The sequence below is a fragment of the Dipodomys spectabilis genome, unplaced genomic scaffold (assembly GCF_019054845.1).
Source record: "Dipodomys spectabilis isolate Male_0828 unplaced genomic scaffold, ASM1905484v1 ptg000541l, whole genome shotgun sequence".
Classification (NCBI taxonomy): Eukaryota; Metazoa; Chordata; class Mammalia; order Rodentia; family Heteromyidae; genus Dipodomys; species Dipodomys spectabilis.
The window spans coordinates 357206-374076 of record NW_024871218.1 but is presented as its reverse complement, the minus strand read 5'-3'; the positions used below and the strand labels follow the sequence as shown (position 1 = coordinate 374076).

The 16871-nt window shown below is 56.9% G+C and overlaps 2 protein-coding genes across 3 annotated transcripts in view; one reads left to right on the top strand and one right to left on the bottom strand.

The window, feature by feature from the left end:
- Positions 1-1580: 1580 nt before the first annotated feature.
- Positions 1581-12373, bottom strand: LOC122099856 (collagen alpha-1(I) chain-like). Its single transcript, XM_042670352.1, has 2 exons — positions 11180-12373; positions 1581-2900 (listed from the first exon to the last, which is right to left on the bottom strand). The coding sequence occupies exons 1-2, from the start codon at positions 12371-12373 to the stop codon at positions 1581-1583; spliced, it is 2514 nt and encodes an 837-aa protein (XP_042526286.1).
- Rab7a (RAB7A, member RAS oncogene family) overlaps positions 11393-16871 on the top strand; it is a 42835-nt gene continuing 37356 nt past the window's right edge. Inside the window, exon 1 of one of the 2 annotated variants that reach the window (XM_042670332.1) lies at positions 11393-11583. The gene's annotated coding sequence lies outside the window, so the exon portion shown is untranslated. The remainder of the gene's footprint in view (positions 11584-16871) is intronic. The other variant, XM_042670330.1, reaches the window with a different exon arrangement.

The following is a 16871-nucleotide window of genomic DNA, read 5'->3' as shown; positions in this document are numbered from 1 at the left end:
GCGCGCCTGCGCCCGTCGTCTGCCCCCAAGGCCGCCAGCTTAGCTCGGGCAGAAAACGGAAGTTGGGTCCTCCAGCCCGCGACGCCAGCGGAGACTCGCGTGCAAGCGAGTGCGCACTGGCCCCGGGACGCCCACCCGGCTGGGGCCGCCACCTGGACCCCGGCCGCCGTGCGGACCCGGGTGCTCCCCCCCCGCGGGAGGAGCGGCCGTGCGGACCCGGGGTGCTCCCCCCCCCCGCGGGAGGAGCGGCCGTGCGGACCCGGGGTGCTCCCCCCCCCCCCGCGGGAGGAGCGGCCGTGCGGACCCGGGGTGCTCCCCCCCCGCGGGAGGAGCAGAGCGGCCGTGCGGACCCGGGGTGCTCCCCCCCCGCGGGAGGAGCGGCCGTGCGGACCCGGGGTGCTCCCCCCCCGCGGGAGGAGCAGAGCGGCCGTGCGGACCCGGGGTGCTCCCCCCCCCCCCCGCGGGAGGAGCAGAGCGGCCGTGCGGACCCGGGGTGCTCCCCCCCCCGCGGGAGGAGCGGCCGTGCGGACCCGGGGTGCTCCCCCCCCGCGGGAGGAGCGGCCGTGCGGACCCGGGGTGCTCCCCCCCCGCGGGAGGAGCGGCCGTGCGGACCCGGGGTGCTCCCCCCCCCGCGGGAGGAGCGGCCGTGCGGACCCGGGGTGCTCCCCCCCCGCGGGAGGAGCGGCCGTGCGGACCCGGGCCGCCCCCGCCTGGGCACGCTCGGTGGAAACACGTCGGAGTGGAAACTCCAAGGAGAGTAGCGGCCGGGCCAGCACCGAGCCCGGTCGCGGCACACGGGGGTCGGCCAGTCCACCTCCGGTCCTCCTCGAACTCAGGCTCACTGCCGGCTCGGCCAGGCCAGAGAGTAATGAGGGCGCCTGAGCGCCCTGCAGGCGACCGCGGCCAGACGCCCCTCGCTGTGCCCTTCCTGGGCATGTGCTTCTATTTACTGTGGGTGGTCGGTCGTCGGTCTCGAACTCGGGGCCTGGGCGCTGTCCCTCAGTTCCGCAGCTCAAGGCCAGCGCTCCACCACTGAGCCGCCCGCCCAGCCCTGGGCTGGGATGGTGAAGCCCTAAGGCCACAGGCCAACAATAAGGACGGTATTCAGGAGGCTGGGCCTGAGGATGGGGTGCGGAGCCGGCTCTCCACTCAACTGCCGAAAGGGCCAGAAGTGAGCTGCCGCTCCCTGACAGACAGACAGACCGACGGCCGGATGGCCAGCTCCGGCAACCGGCCTGAGTTCTGGGCAACACCCGTGCGGAGCTGCGCCTCCAAGTCGCGCGTGCGCGCGCACAGGCACACAAACACCCATCAGCCTAAATGAACTATCCGCCGCTGGCGTGCGCACACGCCTGCGCGTGAGCACGCACGCGTGCTGGTTCCTCGGGAGGCGGAGGCCCGACTGAGGGCCCGGAGGCTCCGACGGAGAGCGCTTCCGCGGGGACGCCTGGGCGCTGGAGCCCGGGACCGGCCTCTCGGCCCCGCCCGCCGCCGCCGTCGAGCGCCAGGGCGTACGGCTGGGGTTGGGCCTCGCCGGCCCTGAGGCCCCGCCCCCGCGCGCACCCACTGCGCACGCCCGGTCAGCCGGACAAGAACTTAAGCCTCTCCGGTGGCCAAAGCCACCCAGTAGACCCGGAAGCAGAATCTCCGCATGTCAAGACGGCGTTACTGCCGCGCCGCCGCCAGAGGGCCGCGTCGGCGCGCGCTCCCCTCGGCGCCGCGGGCACGGGCCCTGCGTGGCGGCGCGCGCTCCCCTCGGCGGCGCGGGCACGGGCCCTGCGTGGCGGCGCGCGCTCCCCTCGGCGGCGCGGGCACGGGCCCTGCGTGGCGGCGCGCGCTCCCCTCGGCGGCGCGGGCACGGGCCCTGCGTGGCGGCGCGCGCTCCCCTCGGCGGCGCGGGCGCGGGCCCTGTGTGGCGGCGCGCGCTCCCCTCGGCGCCCGGGTACGGGCCCTGCGTGGCGGCGCGCGCTCCCCTCGGCGCCCCGGGCACGGGCCCTGCGTGGCGGCGCGCGCTCCCCTCGGCGCCCCGGGCACGGGCCCTGCGTGGCGGCGCGCGCTCCCCTCGGCGCCCCGGGGCGCGGGCGCGGGCCCTGCGTGGCGGCGCGCGCTCCCCTCGGCGCCCCGGGCACGGGCCCTGCGTGGCGGCGCGCGCTCCCCTCGGCGGCGCGGGCGCGGGCCCTGTGTGGCGGCGCGCGCTCCCCTCGGCGCCCCAGGGCGCGGGCGCGGGCCCTGTGTGGCGGCGCGCGCTCCCCTCGGCGCCCGGGTACGGGCCCTGCGTGGCGGCGCGCGCTCCCCTCGGCGCCCCGGGCGCGGGCGCGGGCCCTGCGTGGCGGCGGTGCGCGCTCCCCTCGGCGCCCGGGCACGGGCCCTGCGTGGCGGTGCGCGCTCCCCTCGGCGCCCCGGGGCGCGGGCGCGGGCCCTGCGTGGCGGCGCGCGCTCCCCTCGGCGCCCCGGGCGCGGGCCCTGCGTGGCGGCGGTGCGCGCTCCCCTCGGCGCCCGGGCACGGGCCCTGCGTGGCGGTGCGCGCTCCCCTCGGCGCCCCGGGCGCGGGCACGGGCCCTGCGTGGCGGCGCGCGCTCCCCGCGTGGTGGCGCGCGCTCCCCTCGGCGCCCCGGGCACGGGCCCTGCGTGGTGGCGCGCGCTCCCCTCGGCGCCCCGGGCGCGGGCCCTGCGTGGTGGCGCGCGCTCCCCTCGGCGCCCCGGGTGCGGGCCCTGCGTGGCGGCGCGCGCTCCCCTCGGCGCCCCGGGCGCGGGCGCGGGCGCGGGCCCTGCGTGGCGGCGCGCGCTCTCCTCGGCGCCCCGGGCGCGGGCGCGGGCCCTGCGTGGCGGCGGCGCGCCCCGCGCCTGGAGCTCCGGCCCAGGCCGCGGGCCCCCCTCCCAGGCCGGGGCTCGGTGCTGGGCTGTGCGCACCCCGGACGACCGCGCTCCTCAGCTCAAGGCGAGCGCTGCACCACGCTAGCCACCGCGCCACTTCCGGCTATTGAGAGAAGCGTCTCGGCCCTGCCTGCCGGGGCTGGCCTTGAACCGCGATCCTCAGAGCTCGGCCTCCTGGGTGGCAAGGATGACAGGCCTGAGTACCGGCGCCCGGCTGAGCGGACATCTGAAAAGTGTTGGGTTTGTGACCACGAAGCTGTGTTGCTTGGTGCAGAACGCGGGCCGGGGGACACGTGGCTCGGTAGCCTGCTCTCTCGCGTGCAGTAGGCCCTGGGTTCGATTCCTCAGCACCACACACACAGAAAAAGCCAAAGTGGCGCTGTGGCTCAAGTGGTGGAGCGCCATCCTTAAGCAAAAGCAGCTCAGGGACAGCGCCCAGGCCCTGAGGTCAAGACCGAGGACTGGCAAAAAAAAAAAAAAAAGCCCAAATCTCTATGACAACCTGGACCCCACACATTCAAAATTACCATAAAAAGCAACACACCTAAAGCTGGGCATGATGGTGCGCAGCTGCAATCCCGGCTACGCTGGAGGCTGAGGCAGGAGAATCATGAATTCAAGGCAAGTTTGAGCTACATAGTAAGACCCTGTCAGATAAAAAAGCAATGAGGGAGCTGGGAAGGTGGCTCAGTGGTACAGCGCTTGCCTTGCATGCATGAGGCCCTGGGTTTGATTCCTTAGCACCGTGGAAAAAGCCGGAAGTGGTGTCGTGGCTCAAGTGGTAAAGCACTCGCTTTGAGCTGAGGAGCTGAGGGACAGCACCCAGGCCCAGAGTTCAGGCCCCACAGCTGACCAAAAAAAAAAAAAAGCAATGAGAGTGTTAGCAGTGCCCAGGTTCAATCCCTTATGCCACCTGCAAGTGAATACAGTAAACCTGCACGCAGAGAGATGGTTTGCATGGTCACAGGTTTTCTGTAAGTTGCTGTTTGTTAAAGTTATAGAGCACACCTTAGTGGGGTTAGTACAATGGTATTTCTTTTGCCTAGTATGTATGAAGCTCTTAATTTGACCCCTGGTCGTGCAAAAACATGTAATAAAATATACATATAAAATAGAATACATTGAAGAATTTATAGAAAAGACAATTTTATATTAAAATATTGTTATCTCTGGGAGGTAAATTTATATAATTTTCTCCTGTCAATTTTCCAATTTTTTGGTGTTTTGAGCATGCATTTGAAAATCATGAATGGCTGAAAAAAACTTAAAATCTTGAGTCTAATAAAAAAAAAAATTACGGGGCTGGGAAGGTGGCTCAGTGGTAGAGCGCTTGCCTTGCATGCTCGAGGCCCTGGGTTCGATTCCTCAGCACCACATAAGCAAAAAGAAAAAAGCCAGAAGTGGCACTGTGGCTCAAGTGGTAGAGTGCTAGCCTTGAGCTGAAGAGCTGAGGGACAGCGCCCAGGCCCAGAGTTCAGGACCCAGGACCGGACCCAAAAATAAATAAATAAAAATACTGGAGACTTTAAAGTTGGCACTACCAAAAAGGACTCTGGCCTCAGGACAAAGGATGGTGTCTTAAATAGGACCACTTATGGGATCTTCTCAGTCAGTCCCCAGTGGCTTTCTTACTGGGTCTTCCTTACCTGTGGCTCTCATCTTTATACATGACACCTCAGGCTCACAAGATGGCATATCACTTCCTCTATCACATCCATGTTTCAGAAAGGAGGAAGGGGGTAAAATGTCAAACTTCCCTTTCTAGCTCAGTCAGCACTTCTCTTTATGGGCTTCACAGGGAGCACACCCAGCAACTTCATTTCCACCTCCCTTATAACCCTGTTACCTGGCCACCTCTCCCTGTACTGTGTTACCTGTGTGTGTGCTGCTCATGTGCTTGGACATGTTCCAGACTAGCCCTCTACCACTGGAGCCACATCACCACGTCCAGCCTTTTCTGAGTAGTTTATTGGAGATAAGAGTCTCATGAACATTCTTGCTCAGGCTGGCTTTGAACTGTGATTTTTAGATATCAGCCTTCTGTGTAGCTCATAGACATGAATAGTGAGGTTTTTTGTTTGTTTTAGTCAGTTGTGAGGCTTGAACAGCCCTGGGCACTGTCCCTCAGCTTTTTTACTCATAGCTTGTGTTCTACCACTTTGAGCCACAGCACCATTCCTGGTTTTCTGGTGGTTAATTAGAGGTAAAAGTTTCCCAGACTTAGCCGGGCACCGGTGGCTCACACCTGTCATCCCAGCTATTCAGGAGGCTGAGATCTGAGGATCATGGTTCAAAGCTAGCCCGGGCAAGAAAGGCCATGAAACTCTTTATCTCCAATAAACCACTAAAAAACTAGAAGTGGCACTGTGGCTCAATCAGTAGAGCACTTGCCTTGAGCTGAAGAGCTGAGGGACAGCGCCCAGGCCCAGAGTTCAAGCCCTATGACTGACAAAAAAAAAAAAAAAGTTTCCCAGACTTTTCCTGCCCAGGCCAGCTTTGAACAACGATCCTCAGATCTCAGCTTCCTGGGTAGCTAGAATTACAGGTGTGAGCCATCCATGCCCAGATCAAGCAGTGTACTTTTTAAAATTATTTTTTGGGGGGGTCCGGTCGTGGGGCCTGAACTCTGGGCCTGAGCGCTATCCCTCAGCTCTTCAGCTTAAGGCCAGCGCTCTACCACTTGAGCCACAGCGCCACTTCCGGCTTTTTTCTTTTTGCTTATGTGGTGCTGAGGAATCGAACCCAGGGCCTCAGGCATGTAAGGCAAGCACTCTACCACTGAGCCACCTTCCTAGCCCCTTTTTTTTAATTGTGAAAATACTGTACAGAGGGGTTACAATTTCATGGGCAAAATAATGAGTACATTTCTTTTTTTTGTTTTTTTGGGTCCCTTTGTGGGGCCTGAACTCTGGGCCTGGGCGCTGTCCCTCAGCTCTTCAGCTTAAGGCCAGCGTTCTACCACTTGAGCCACAGCGCCACTTCCGGCTTTTTTTCTTTTTTTTGCTTATGTGGTGCTGGGGAATCGAACCCAGGGCCTCATGCATGCAAGGCAAGCGCTGTACCACTGAGCCACCTTCCCAGCCCCATGACATTTCTTATCAACCATTGTAGCCTCCTCCTTTATTTCCCCTTCCCATCCCTTCCCATCCTCCCTCCACCCACCCCCTTTTTTTTTGGTCAGTCGTGGGGCTTGAACTCTGGGCCTGAGTGCTGTCCCTCAGCTTTTCAGCTCAAGGCGAGCACGCTATCACTTGAACTACAGCAGCACTTCCGGTTTTCTGGTGAATTTTTTTTTTTTTTGGGTCCAGTCGTGGGGCCTGAACTCTGGGCCTGGGTGCTGTCCCTCAGCTCTTCAGCTCAAGGCTAGCGCTCTACCACTTGAGCCAGAGCACACTTCCGGCTTTTTTTTTTTTTTTTTTTGCTTATGTGGTGCTGAGGAATCGAACCCAGGGCCTCGAGCATGCAAGGCAAGCACTCTACCACTGAGCCACCTTCCCAGCCCTCTGGTGATTTATTGGAGATAAGAGTTTCACAAACTTTCCTGCCTGGGCTGGCCTTGAACCGCAATCCTCAGATCTCAGCCTCCTGAGTAGCTAGAATTACAGGCGCGAGCCAGCGGCGCCCAGCTCAAGTAGTGTATTCTTTATCTGGACACATTACCTGGAATAGAACACAGTTCTGTCAGAAGAATGAGAGTAAATACATGGCTTTAGTGTCTATCATAGTATTAATACTTTCTGTGGGGCTTCAAAGCCTTTAAAATCCCATTGTTTAATGGGATCTTGAGGGGAAAATGCAGTTGCATCCCTGACCCCTTTCTACAGTAGCCATGTGTCAGGAACAGTGTTTCACAGCACAGGTCAAGAACCAAAGAACAAACCACATCTCTTCAGCTCTTACAGACTGGGTTTGTTAGTCATGTAACTACCAGTAAGAGGAATAGGTCTAATGTCTTTATGATAGTATCACATTGTTTCAGCTTTACCATCTAAAATGCTCATTTTCGACATTTATCATCATAGTTCAGGCTTCTTCCCAGGATGACCCTCACAACAATCTTTTAGTTTTTGGTGTGGTTTGTTTTTGTTTTTTGGTTTGTTTTGCCAGTCCTGGGGCTTGAACTCAGGGCCTGGGCACTGTCCTTGAGTTTTTTTTTTGCTCAAGGATAGCACTCAACCACTTGAGCCACAACACTACTTCTGGCTTTTTCTGTGCATGTGGTACTGAGGAATCGAACCCAGGGCCTCATGCGTGCTATGCAAGGCACCTTCCCAGCCCAGGCAAGAGAAACTTTGCAGTTAACATCTTGAAGGATTTCCTCTTTGTCTTTTTTTTTCTGAGTATAGGTGTGTGTGTAAATATATGCATAAATATTTTATATTTTATTGTAAAGATACTGTAGAGGGGTAATGAGTCCATTTCCTATCAAGCATGTTACCCCCTCCTTTGTTTTTCCCCTGCCATCCCTTCCCTCCTGACATACTTTTTTTTCAGCAAGCAGTGTTTCTCTTCCTGTTCCTTTCTGAGCCAGGCCTACATTGAGGTTAACACAAGAAAGAAGGCTTTGCTTCTGGCTGACATTCCTACTTCCTGGTTAAGGCACACTGGTGACAAAGCTGTCAGACAGCAGTGCAAAGTAACAGTGACATTATCAAAATGGACATGTATATCTCACACATCTACTTCCAGACTGGACTGGGGATGTGTTTTAATGGTAGTGTTTGCCTAGCATGTATAAAGTCCTAAGTTCCACCCCCAACACTAGGGCGAAGTATGAGAAGACTACATGAAGCTACATTGTAGCTGTTTCAGGAATCACCCATATCTCCACAATAGAAATAGAGCCTCCCCCCTTTTGCTTCTTCCCTTCTTGGGAGTTGCCATGTTTAAATAATTTAAAACTGGGCTGGGATGTGGCTCAGTGGTAAAAGCGCTTGCCTAGCAAGTGCCTCCTCCTGGGTTCGATCCCCAGTACCAAAAAAGAAAAGGCCAAAAAAAAAAAAATACAGGGACTGGGAAGGTGGCTCAGTGGTAGAGTGCTTGCCTTGCATGCATGAGGCCCTGGGTTCGATTCCTCAGCACCACATAAGCAGAAAAAGCCAGAAGGAGAGGTATGGCTCAAGTGGTAGAGTGCCAGCCTTGAGCTGAAGAGCAGGCCCCACGACGGACAAAAAAAAAAAAAAAAAAAGAAAGAAAAAAGAACATCTTTGTATGGGAGGATTTGCCTTGCCTGCCTTTACTTTTATGTGTGCCACTACTGAGGTTTGAACTCAGAGCCTGGAGCTCTCCCTTGACTTTATGGCTTAAGGTTATCACTCTAGTACTTGAGCCACAGCTCTGTTCCTGGATTTTTGCTGCTTGGTTTTTTGTCTTTTTGGTCGTGGCTTGAACTCTGGGTCTGGGCGCTGTCCCTCAGTTCTTCACCTCAAGGCTATGGCTCTGCTGCTTAATTGAATAGAAAGGTCTCCTGGAATTTCCTGCTGAGTCTGGCTTCAAACCAAGATTCTCAGATTTCAGCCTTCTGCATAGTTAGGATCATAGGCATGCGCCACTACACCCAGCCTGAATTTACATTTCTTTTTTTTTTGGGGTCCGGTCGTGGGGCCTGAACTCTGGGTCTGGGCGCTGTCCCTCAGCTCTTCAGCTCAAGGCTAGCGCTCTACCACTTGAGCCACAGCGCCACTTCCAGCTTTTTTCTTTTTTCTTATGTGGTGCTGAGAAATCGAACCCAGGGCCTCAGGCATGCAAGGCAAGCGCTTTTCCACTGAGCCACGTTCCCAGCCCTGAATTTACATTTCTTAAAGATAATTTTAGGAAGTGAAGCTGTAGAACAAGTGGCAGCGCACCCACCAGCTTTGAGGGGGGGAAAGCTGTGAAAGCATCCAAGTCCTGTGTGCAAGCCCAGAACTGGCACACAAAAAAAGGAAATTTTACTTTAACAAGTATAAAACCTACATACCATCAGGTCTAAGCAGAACTGAATGCTTCAAAGCCAGGCATCAATGACTTACCCTGTAATCCTAGCAACTCAGGAGGAAAGCTGAGGATCACAGTTCAAAGCCAGCCCAGGCAGGAAAGTCCAAGAGACTCATCTCTAATAAACTACCAAGTAGCTAGAAGAGGATCTGTGGTATAGCAATAGCCTTGAACAAAGGAAACTTGAAGACAGCACCCAGGCTCTGAGTTCAAGTCCCAGGACCAGTACAAAAACAAAAAAAACAAAAACCTTCCAAGTCACCTATCTTTTAAGACTGAACATCTAGGATAATGAATTTAAAATAGGTAAAATGGATTCCATCAAAATTAAAGACTTCTAAATGTATCAAAGAAAACTTAAGGTTAATGAAGTGTGTCGCTATTAATTTGGAGATTATTTATTTTGCCGGTTGTGGGGCCTGAACTCGGGCTGGGTGCTGTCCCTCAGCTCTTCAGCTCAAGTCTAGTGCTCTACCACTTGAGCCACAGCACCACTTTTTTTTTTCCTGCTTATGTGGTGCTGAGGAATAGAACCCAGGGTCTCAGGCATGCTAGGCAAGCACTCTACCACTGAGCCACCTTCTCAGCCCCAACTGGCTATTAATTTGGATACGGTTCTTTTACTAGGGCACTGTAGACCAACTTGAAATGGAGTCACTAATGCTAAAACCAGAGCTGTTTGCTGATGAGATGGGAGTCTGGCTCAGTGGCAGAATACTTACCTAGAATGGATGAGGCTCCTAGGATCCCCAAAATCTCTCCCCTCCCTAAAGAGTCAAGTGCCCTGTGCTTTAGTAAGGTCACCAATTAGGCTGGTATCAGCCAGTTGATAGCCAGTCCACTTTGCCCCCTGTGCTAGTTAGTTGCTTGTTCCCTTCTTGTTCCCTTCCCACACCCAGTGGAGTTCCTGAGCACTAAACAGCTAATTCTCAGTTCTTGAATAACAAGCAAATTGGATCTTCAAAACTCAATTTGTTGAAGTTTTCTTCTTTGATACAACCCATAGAATGGGAGAAAATAGTTAAGGCCAGACATGGTGGCACATGCTTGTAATCCTAGCTACCTAGGAAGGACATATTAGCAGATTGTGATCCAAGATTGCCCGTGGAAAAAGCATGAGACCTTACCTGAAAGGCAAGCTAGGGCTGGGAAGGTGGCTCAGTGGTAGAGCGCTTGCCTTGCATGCCTGAGGCCTTGGGTTCCATTCCTCAGCACCACATAAGCAAAAAAAGAAAAAAGCTGGAAGTGGCGCTGTGGCTCAAGTGGTAGAGCGCTCGCCTTGAGCTGAAGAGCTGAGGGACAGTGCCCAGGCCCAGAGTTCAGGCCCACGACCGACAAAAAAAGTCTCTCAGACTTTTGTGCCCAGGCTGGCTTTGAACCGTGATCCTCAGATCTCAGCCTCCTGAGTAGCTAGATGACAGGCGTGAGCCACTTCTACACCCAGGCAGCATGCGTGCGCGCATGTGCGTGTGCACGAGTGTGCCCGTGTGTGTGCGCGCGCGCGTGTGTATGGGTGTGCCCGTGTACGGCTGTGCCCGTGTGTGCGCGCGTGCGTGTGCACGGGTGTGCCCGTGTATGTGCGCGCGCGTTTGCGTATGTGCCCATGTGTGTGCGTGCGCGCGTGTGCGTGCGCGCGTGCACGGGTGTGCCCGTGTATGTGCGTGCGCGCGTGTGCGTGTACGGGTGTGCCCGTGTGCGCGCGTGCGTCCTAGCCCTTGCACTCAGGCCCCCGCCGCCGCGGCCCTCGGTGGTTCACGGCTTTGGGGCCGGGGCTGGCTTCGGCTCCGTCCGTGGTCACGGCCCCAGGGGCTGGGCCGCAGGTCGGGCCTGGCAGTCTTCCCCGGCGGGGGCCCGGGAGCCTCGCTTTCTCCGGGTGCTGTGCGGGGCCTCCTCAGGGGCAGCCGCCCGCTCCGCGTCCCGGGGTCGGTCGGTCGGTCGGTCCGCCCCCCGTCCCGGGGTCGGTCGGTCGGTCGGTCCGCCCCCCGTCCCGGGGTCGGTCGGTCGGTCCGCCCCCCGTCCCGGGGTCGGTCGGTCGGTCGGTCCGCTCCGCGTCCCGGGGTCGGTCGGTCGGTCGGTCCGCTCCGCGTCCCGGGGTCGGTCGGTCGGTCCGCCCCCCGTCCCGGGGTCGGTCGGTCGGTCGGTCCGCCCCCCGTCCCGGGGTCGGTCGGTCGGTCGGTCCGCTCCGCGTCCCGGGGTCGGTCGGTCGGTCCGCTCCGCGTCCCGGGGTCGGTCGGTCGGTCGGTCCGCTCCGCGTCCCGGGGTCGGTCGGTCGGTCGGTCCGCTCCGCGTCCCGGGGTCGGTCGGCCGGCCCGCCCCCCGTCCCGGGCACCCAGCCTCCGCTGTTCCGAGGCGTGGGCCCGGGGGGGCGGGCGGAGGAGCGGGTCCGACTCCACAGGGCGCCGCCGGTCGCCAACTTTGCGTTCGTACGGCGGCCGAGTGCGCGCGGCCGGGACGTGACGTGACGTAACGTGACGTGAGCGCGGCCGGGGCGGGGCTCGCCTCCTCCGGCGTCGGGCGTCTCGTGACGGGCACTTCCGCTCGGGGCGGCGGCGGTGGCGGAAGTGGGAGCGGAGACCGAGCCTTGGCCATAAAGCCCGAGGCGGCGGCGGCGTCGGGGGCTGGCAGACGCAGGGCCGACCGCAGGCCGACCGACCGACCGACCGCCGCAGCGCAGCGCAGCGCTCTCCGCCCGCCCTCCGTCGCGTCTCCTCGCGGAGCCCGCGCCGCGCCGCGGTGAGTAGCGGCCCGGGCCGGCGGCCTCCCCCCCGCGGGCCCGGGCCTGGCGTCCCGCGGGCCGGGCCTCCCCCCGGGCCGGGCCGAGCCGCCGGGCCGCCGCGCCCCCGGCCCCCGGAGCGCCCCCGCGCCGGGCCCGGCCCCACCCGCCCGGCCCGCGGTGGGCGAGGCCGCCGCGGCCTGAGTCAGGGCGGCGGGCCGGGTCACGTGCCGCCCGCCCGGCGAGCGCGGCGGCGGCGGCGGGGCTCCGGGGCGCCGGGAAGTTTCCCGCGGTGGGGCGCGGGCGGCGCTGCGGGGCCGGCCGGCCGCGGGGCTCCGCTCGCCTCCCGCGGGGCCGGGCCGGAGCCGGAGCGGGGCCCGTCCACCCGCGGCCCCGCGCGTCGCCCAAGGTCACCGTCCGTGGTCCGAGCCGCGGCGGGGCGCCTCGGCGGCGGGTGCGGTGCGGGCGCCGGCCGGCGCGAAGGCGCCGCGCGCGGGGGGCGCCCGCTGGTGCGGCCCGGCCGGCTTCCGGGAGCGGGCGCGGCCCCGGGCGCTCCCGCCGGGCTGCGCCCAGCCCAGGGGCGCCCGCCCCGCCCGGCGAGGCCGGGGCGCGGGACAGCGGCGCCCGCGGGGCCCGCACAGCCCGGAGGCGGCCCGCGCCGCCCGCGGGGCCCCGGCCGAGCGCTGGCGTAAACAAACCCGCGGCGGGCAGGGAAGGCGCGGCCCTGCCGCTTGGGGCGGCGTTTTCTTTCCCCTTCTCATTTGCCTGCTGTGGCAGCCGTGCCGTTGTCACAGCCCCAAACCCTGTCATCACAGAGCAGCCCTTCAAGTGCCGTCCGGCAGGGCGCCGGGGCTCGCCTGGCCCCCAGCGGCCGGGAGGCTAGCCTGGGGACGGAGCTAGCCCAGTCTGTGCACCGAAGCCCACGAGCCTTTTTTATTTTGTTTTTTAATTGGTTATGGGCCTGGGGTCCAGGACCTGGGTGCTGTCCCTGAGCTCTTGAATTACAGCACCACTTGCAGTTTTTTGTTGTTTTTTTTTCTTGTGGTTAATTGGAGATGAGTCTCCTGGATCTTCCTGCCAGTGCTGACTTTGAACCACGATCCGCAGATCTTAACCCCTTAGTAGCTAGGATTACAGGATGAGCCGCCACCACTGGCTGAGACTTTCATTTTCAATAAACTACGTAGAAAAACCTGGAAGTGGGATTGGGAATGGAGTGCTTGCCTAGCCTGCCTGAAGCCCGAGGCTCAATTCCTCAGTACCAGGAAACAGAAAAAGCCAGAAGTGCCGGTGTAGCTCTCACCTGTCAGCCCAGCTACTCAGGAGTCTGAGATCTGAGTATCAAAGTTCAAAGCCAGCCTGGGCAGGCAACTCTGTGAGACTCTCATCTCCAATTAACCACCAGAAAACCAGAAATGGTGCAGTGGCGCAAGTGGTAGAGTGCTCACCTCGTGCTGAAGATCTCAGGGACAGTGCCCAGGCCCAGAGTTCAAGCCCCACTACCAACCAAAAAAAAAAAAGTGGAAGTGGCACTGTGGCCACAAGTGGTAGAGTGTTTGTTAACCTTGAGCAAAAGAAGTTTAAGAACAGCCCACAGGCCCTGACTTTGGAGCTAGATTTCTGGGTCTACCACCAAATAAAGCAATAAAGTTTGGTCTTTTTTTTTTTCTTTTTCTTTTTTGTCCATCGTGGGGCCTGAACTCTGGGCCTGGGCGCTGTCCCTCAGCTCTTCAGCTCAAGGCTAGGTCTCTACCATGTGAACCACAGCACCACTTCTGGTTTTCTAGTGGTTTATTGGAGGTGAGAGTCTCACAGACTTTCCTGCCTGGGCTGGCTTTGAACCGTGATCCTCAGGTCTCATCCTCCTGAGTAGCTGGGATGACAGGTAAGAGCCACCGGTGCCCAGCTTTCATTTTTTTTTTTTTTTTAATCTTTATTTTTTTTGCCAGTCTTGGGGCCTGAACTCTGGGCCTGGGCACTGTCCCTCAGCTCTTCAGCTCAAGGCTAGTGCTCTACCAACTTGAGCCATAGCACCACTTCTGGCTTTTTCTGCTTATGTGGTGCTGAAGAATCCAACCCAGGGTCTCATGCATGCAAGGCAAGCACTCTACCACTGAGTCACCTTCCCAGCCCCTATCTGTTAGTCTTTAATGCCATATACATGAAGAAAGAAAGTACAAAGAAGATGTCAGTGTCAATAACTGAAATTAACACTTTGAAAAAATGTTTCTGCAGCAAGTGAAGACAGGGAAGTACCTAGAGCCATTAGATGACACTGACAGATAAGTGTTTTGATAACTTAAAGAACTGATGTCTGTGAATACAAGGGCAGTTTTATCTGGAAGAGTCAGCAGAAAACAACCAAAAAAAAATACAGGACGGAGGAGCAGCTCATTCCCACAACTTCAGAACCCTTCAAAACATGACATCAGCACCAAGAAGAGCCACCCTTCAGCCTTAGTCAGGATGCTTCTGTTGAGTTCCCAGGAAAACCCAGCCTAATACCTAGACAAATCTATCTCAGCTGTATTTAGAGATTTAAATGGACGTAGAGTTGGATGATTTATCACCGAAAAAAGCAGTAAAGATTTAAGGGAAATCTGAGAGGACAGTGCATAAGACAACTTACATACATGTGTGGTTTGAGTTTGGTTTAAATTGGCTCCATCTCTTCATAGAAACGTTAACAAGTGGGCTGGGAAGGTGGCTCGGAGGTAGAGTGCTTGCCTTGCATGCATGAGACCCTGGGTTCGATCCTTCAGCACCACATAAGCAAAAAAAGCTGGAAGTGGAGCTATGGCTCAAGTGGTAGAGCGCTAGCCTTGAGCTGAAGAACTCAGGGACAGTGTTCAGGCCCCACAACTGACCAAAAAAAAAAGCAAAAGAAAAAAGACTAACAAATAGTCTGCATTTATGACTTAAAACATAATTTGTGAGTGTGGGATATGTGGGAACTAGTTTTGGTGCTTGAATTCAGGGCTTGGGTGCTGTCCCCAAACTTCTGTGCAGGCTAGCATTCTTTTTTTTTTTTTTTTTGTCAGTCATGGGGCTTGAACTCTGGGCCTGGGCGCTGTCCCTCAGCTCAAGGCAAGTGCTCTACAGCTTGAACCACAGCGCCACTTCCACTTTTCTAGTGGTTTATTGGAGATAAGAGTCTCATGGAGTTTCCTGTGAGGGCTAACTTGGTCCTCAGATCTCAGCCTCCTGAGATTACAGGCGTGAGCCACCGGCACCCGGCCCAAGGCTAGCATTCTAACCACTTTGGCCACAGCTTTACTTGAGCTTTTTTTGTTTTTTGGGTCCGGTCATGGGGCCTGAACTCTGGGCCTGGGCACTGTCCCTCAGCTCTTCATCTCAAGGCTAGCGCTCTAGCACTTGAGTCACAGCATCACTTCCGGCTTTCTTCTTTTTGCTTATGTGGTGCTGAGGAATTGAACCTCAGGCTTGAGGAATTGGGCCTCTGGCATGCAAGGCAAGCGCTCTACCACTGAGCCACCTTCCCAGCCCATACTTGAGCTTTTTTTTGGTGCTTAATTGGAGATAGATAGGAGTCTCACAGATCCAGCCCAGGCTGGCTTTGAACTTTGATCTTCAAATCTCAGCCTCCTGAGTAGCTAGGATGACAGCTGTGAGTCAAGCCACTACTACTTGGCAAGAAAGCTTCTGAATGCTGCTTTGGATAGTGGTTCATGAATTACCGTTGACCCTGATGTGGTTGAAATCAAAACAGGCTTTTTAGGAATCTGACTAGCTTCAGTTTTTGTTGTTGTTATTTGTTTTTTTGTTTTTGGTGAACTTTGGGCTTGGGTGCTGACCTTCAGCTCAAGGCAAGCACCCTACCACTTGAGCCACAGCGCCACTCCTGGTTTTCTAGTGGTTTATTGGAGATAAAGTCTCATAGACTTTCCTGCCCTTTGAATCGTGATCCTCAGATCTCAGCCTCCTGAGTAGCTAGGATTACAGGCGTGAGCCACTGGCACCTGGTTTAGCTTCAGTTTTATTACTCTAGATTTTGATTCTGAAAACAAATTTGAGATTTGTTACTCAGGAAATTCTCCTGGGAGGAAGAGAAGACTTGGGAGTTAGTTCCAGTGATGACATTCAGTATTAGCCTTGTTCCTTTGCTTCAAGAAACCATACTTGATGCAGTGGGCCTAGAGTCCCCTGGGACTTTCTGTTTTGCTGACATCATCACTGCTGTAGAGATTGGTCTGCTTGATTCTATCCATTTCCTGGTCACCTAGGACTGCGTGTGTTGGCATGAAACAAATCTGAGGAAGCACATTGTAGCACATTAAACCCTGAGGACTTAGGCAGTTCTTGTAGGAATTTGGCATCTGACTTGGCAGGTAGAGGAAAGCGGGTCTCTGCTCTGGCTGTAAAGACAGCCTGCTTCTTACTGGGTGACTCATCTGACTTCAGGTGTCCTTTAAATATTACTTAACAGACAGTGCGCATGTGTGCAAGTATAGCAAGACCGCGGTGTACAACCAACATGGGTTAATAATGAGTGGGAAAATTAATAATGTAAACAGTTACACCATTTGGTTTCCAGTATTCTTTTTTGTTTTTTGTTTTTTTTGTTGTTGTTGTTGCTCATGGGGCTTTTGAACTCTGGGCCTGGGGGCTGTCCCTCAGCTCTTCAGCTCACTCTACCACTTGAGCCACAAGCCACTTCTGGCTTTTTTTGCTTATATGGTGCTGAGGAATGGAACCCAGGGCCTCATGCATGCAAGGCAAGCGCTCTGCCACTGAGCCGCCTTCCCAGCCTCAAAGCTACTATTTTTAAGGTTTGTCTCCTTTTGTCAGTCCTGGGGCTTGAACTCTGGGCATGGGCACTGTCCCTATGCTACTTTTACTCAAAGCTAGTGCTTTGTCACTTGAGCCACAGTGCCACTTCGGCTTTTTCTGTGATTAATTGGAAATAAGAATCTCATGGACTTTCCTGTCCAGGCTGGCTTTAAACTATGATCCTCAGATTTCAGCCTCCTCAGTAGATAGGATTAAAGATGTGAGCAACTGGTGCCTGGCTTATTTTTTTTTTAACTATTTTTTTTTGTCTTTTCTTTTTTGGTACTGGGGATCGAACCCAGGATGTTACACTTGCTAGGCAAGCGTTTGCCACTGAGCTACATCCCAGCCCTGCCTGGCTTATTTTTAAGTTTTTACATATTTACTATTTTGTGTTGATCTTGGGGCTTGAATTCATCACCTGGGTGCTGTCCCTGAAATTTTTGCATTATACTGCTTGAACCAGTGCTCCACCTTGACTCTCTGGTGATGAATTGGAATATGAGTATCACAGCAG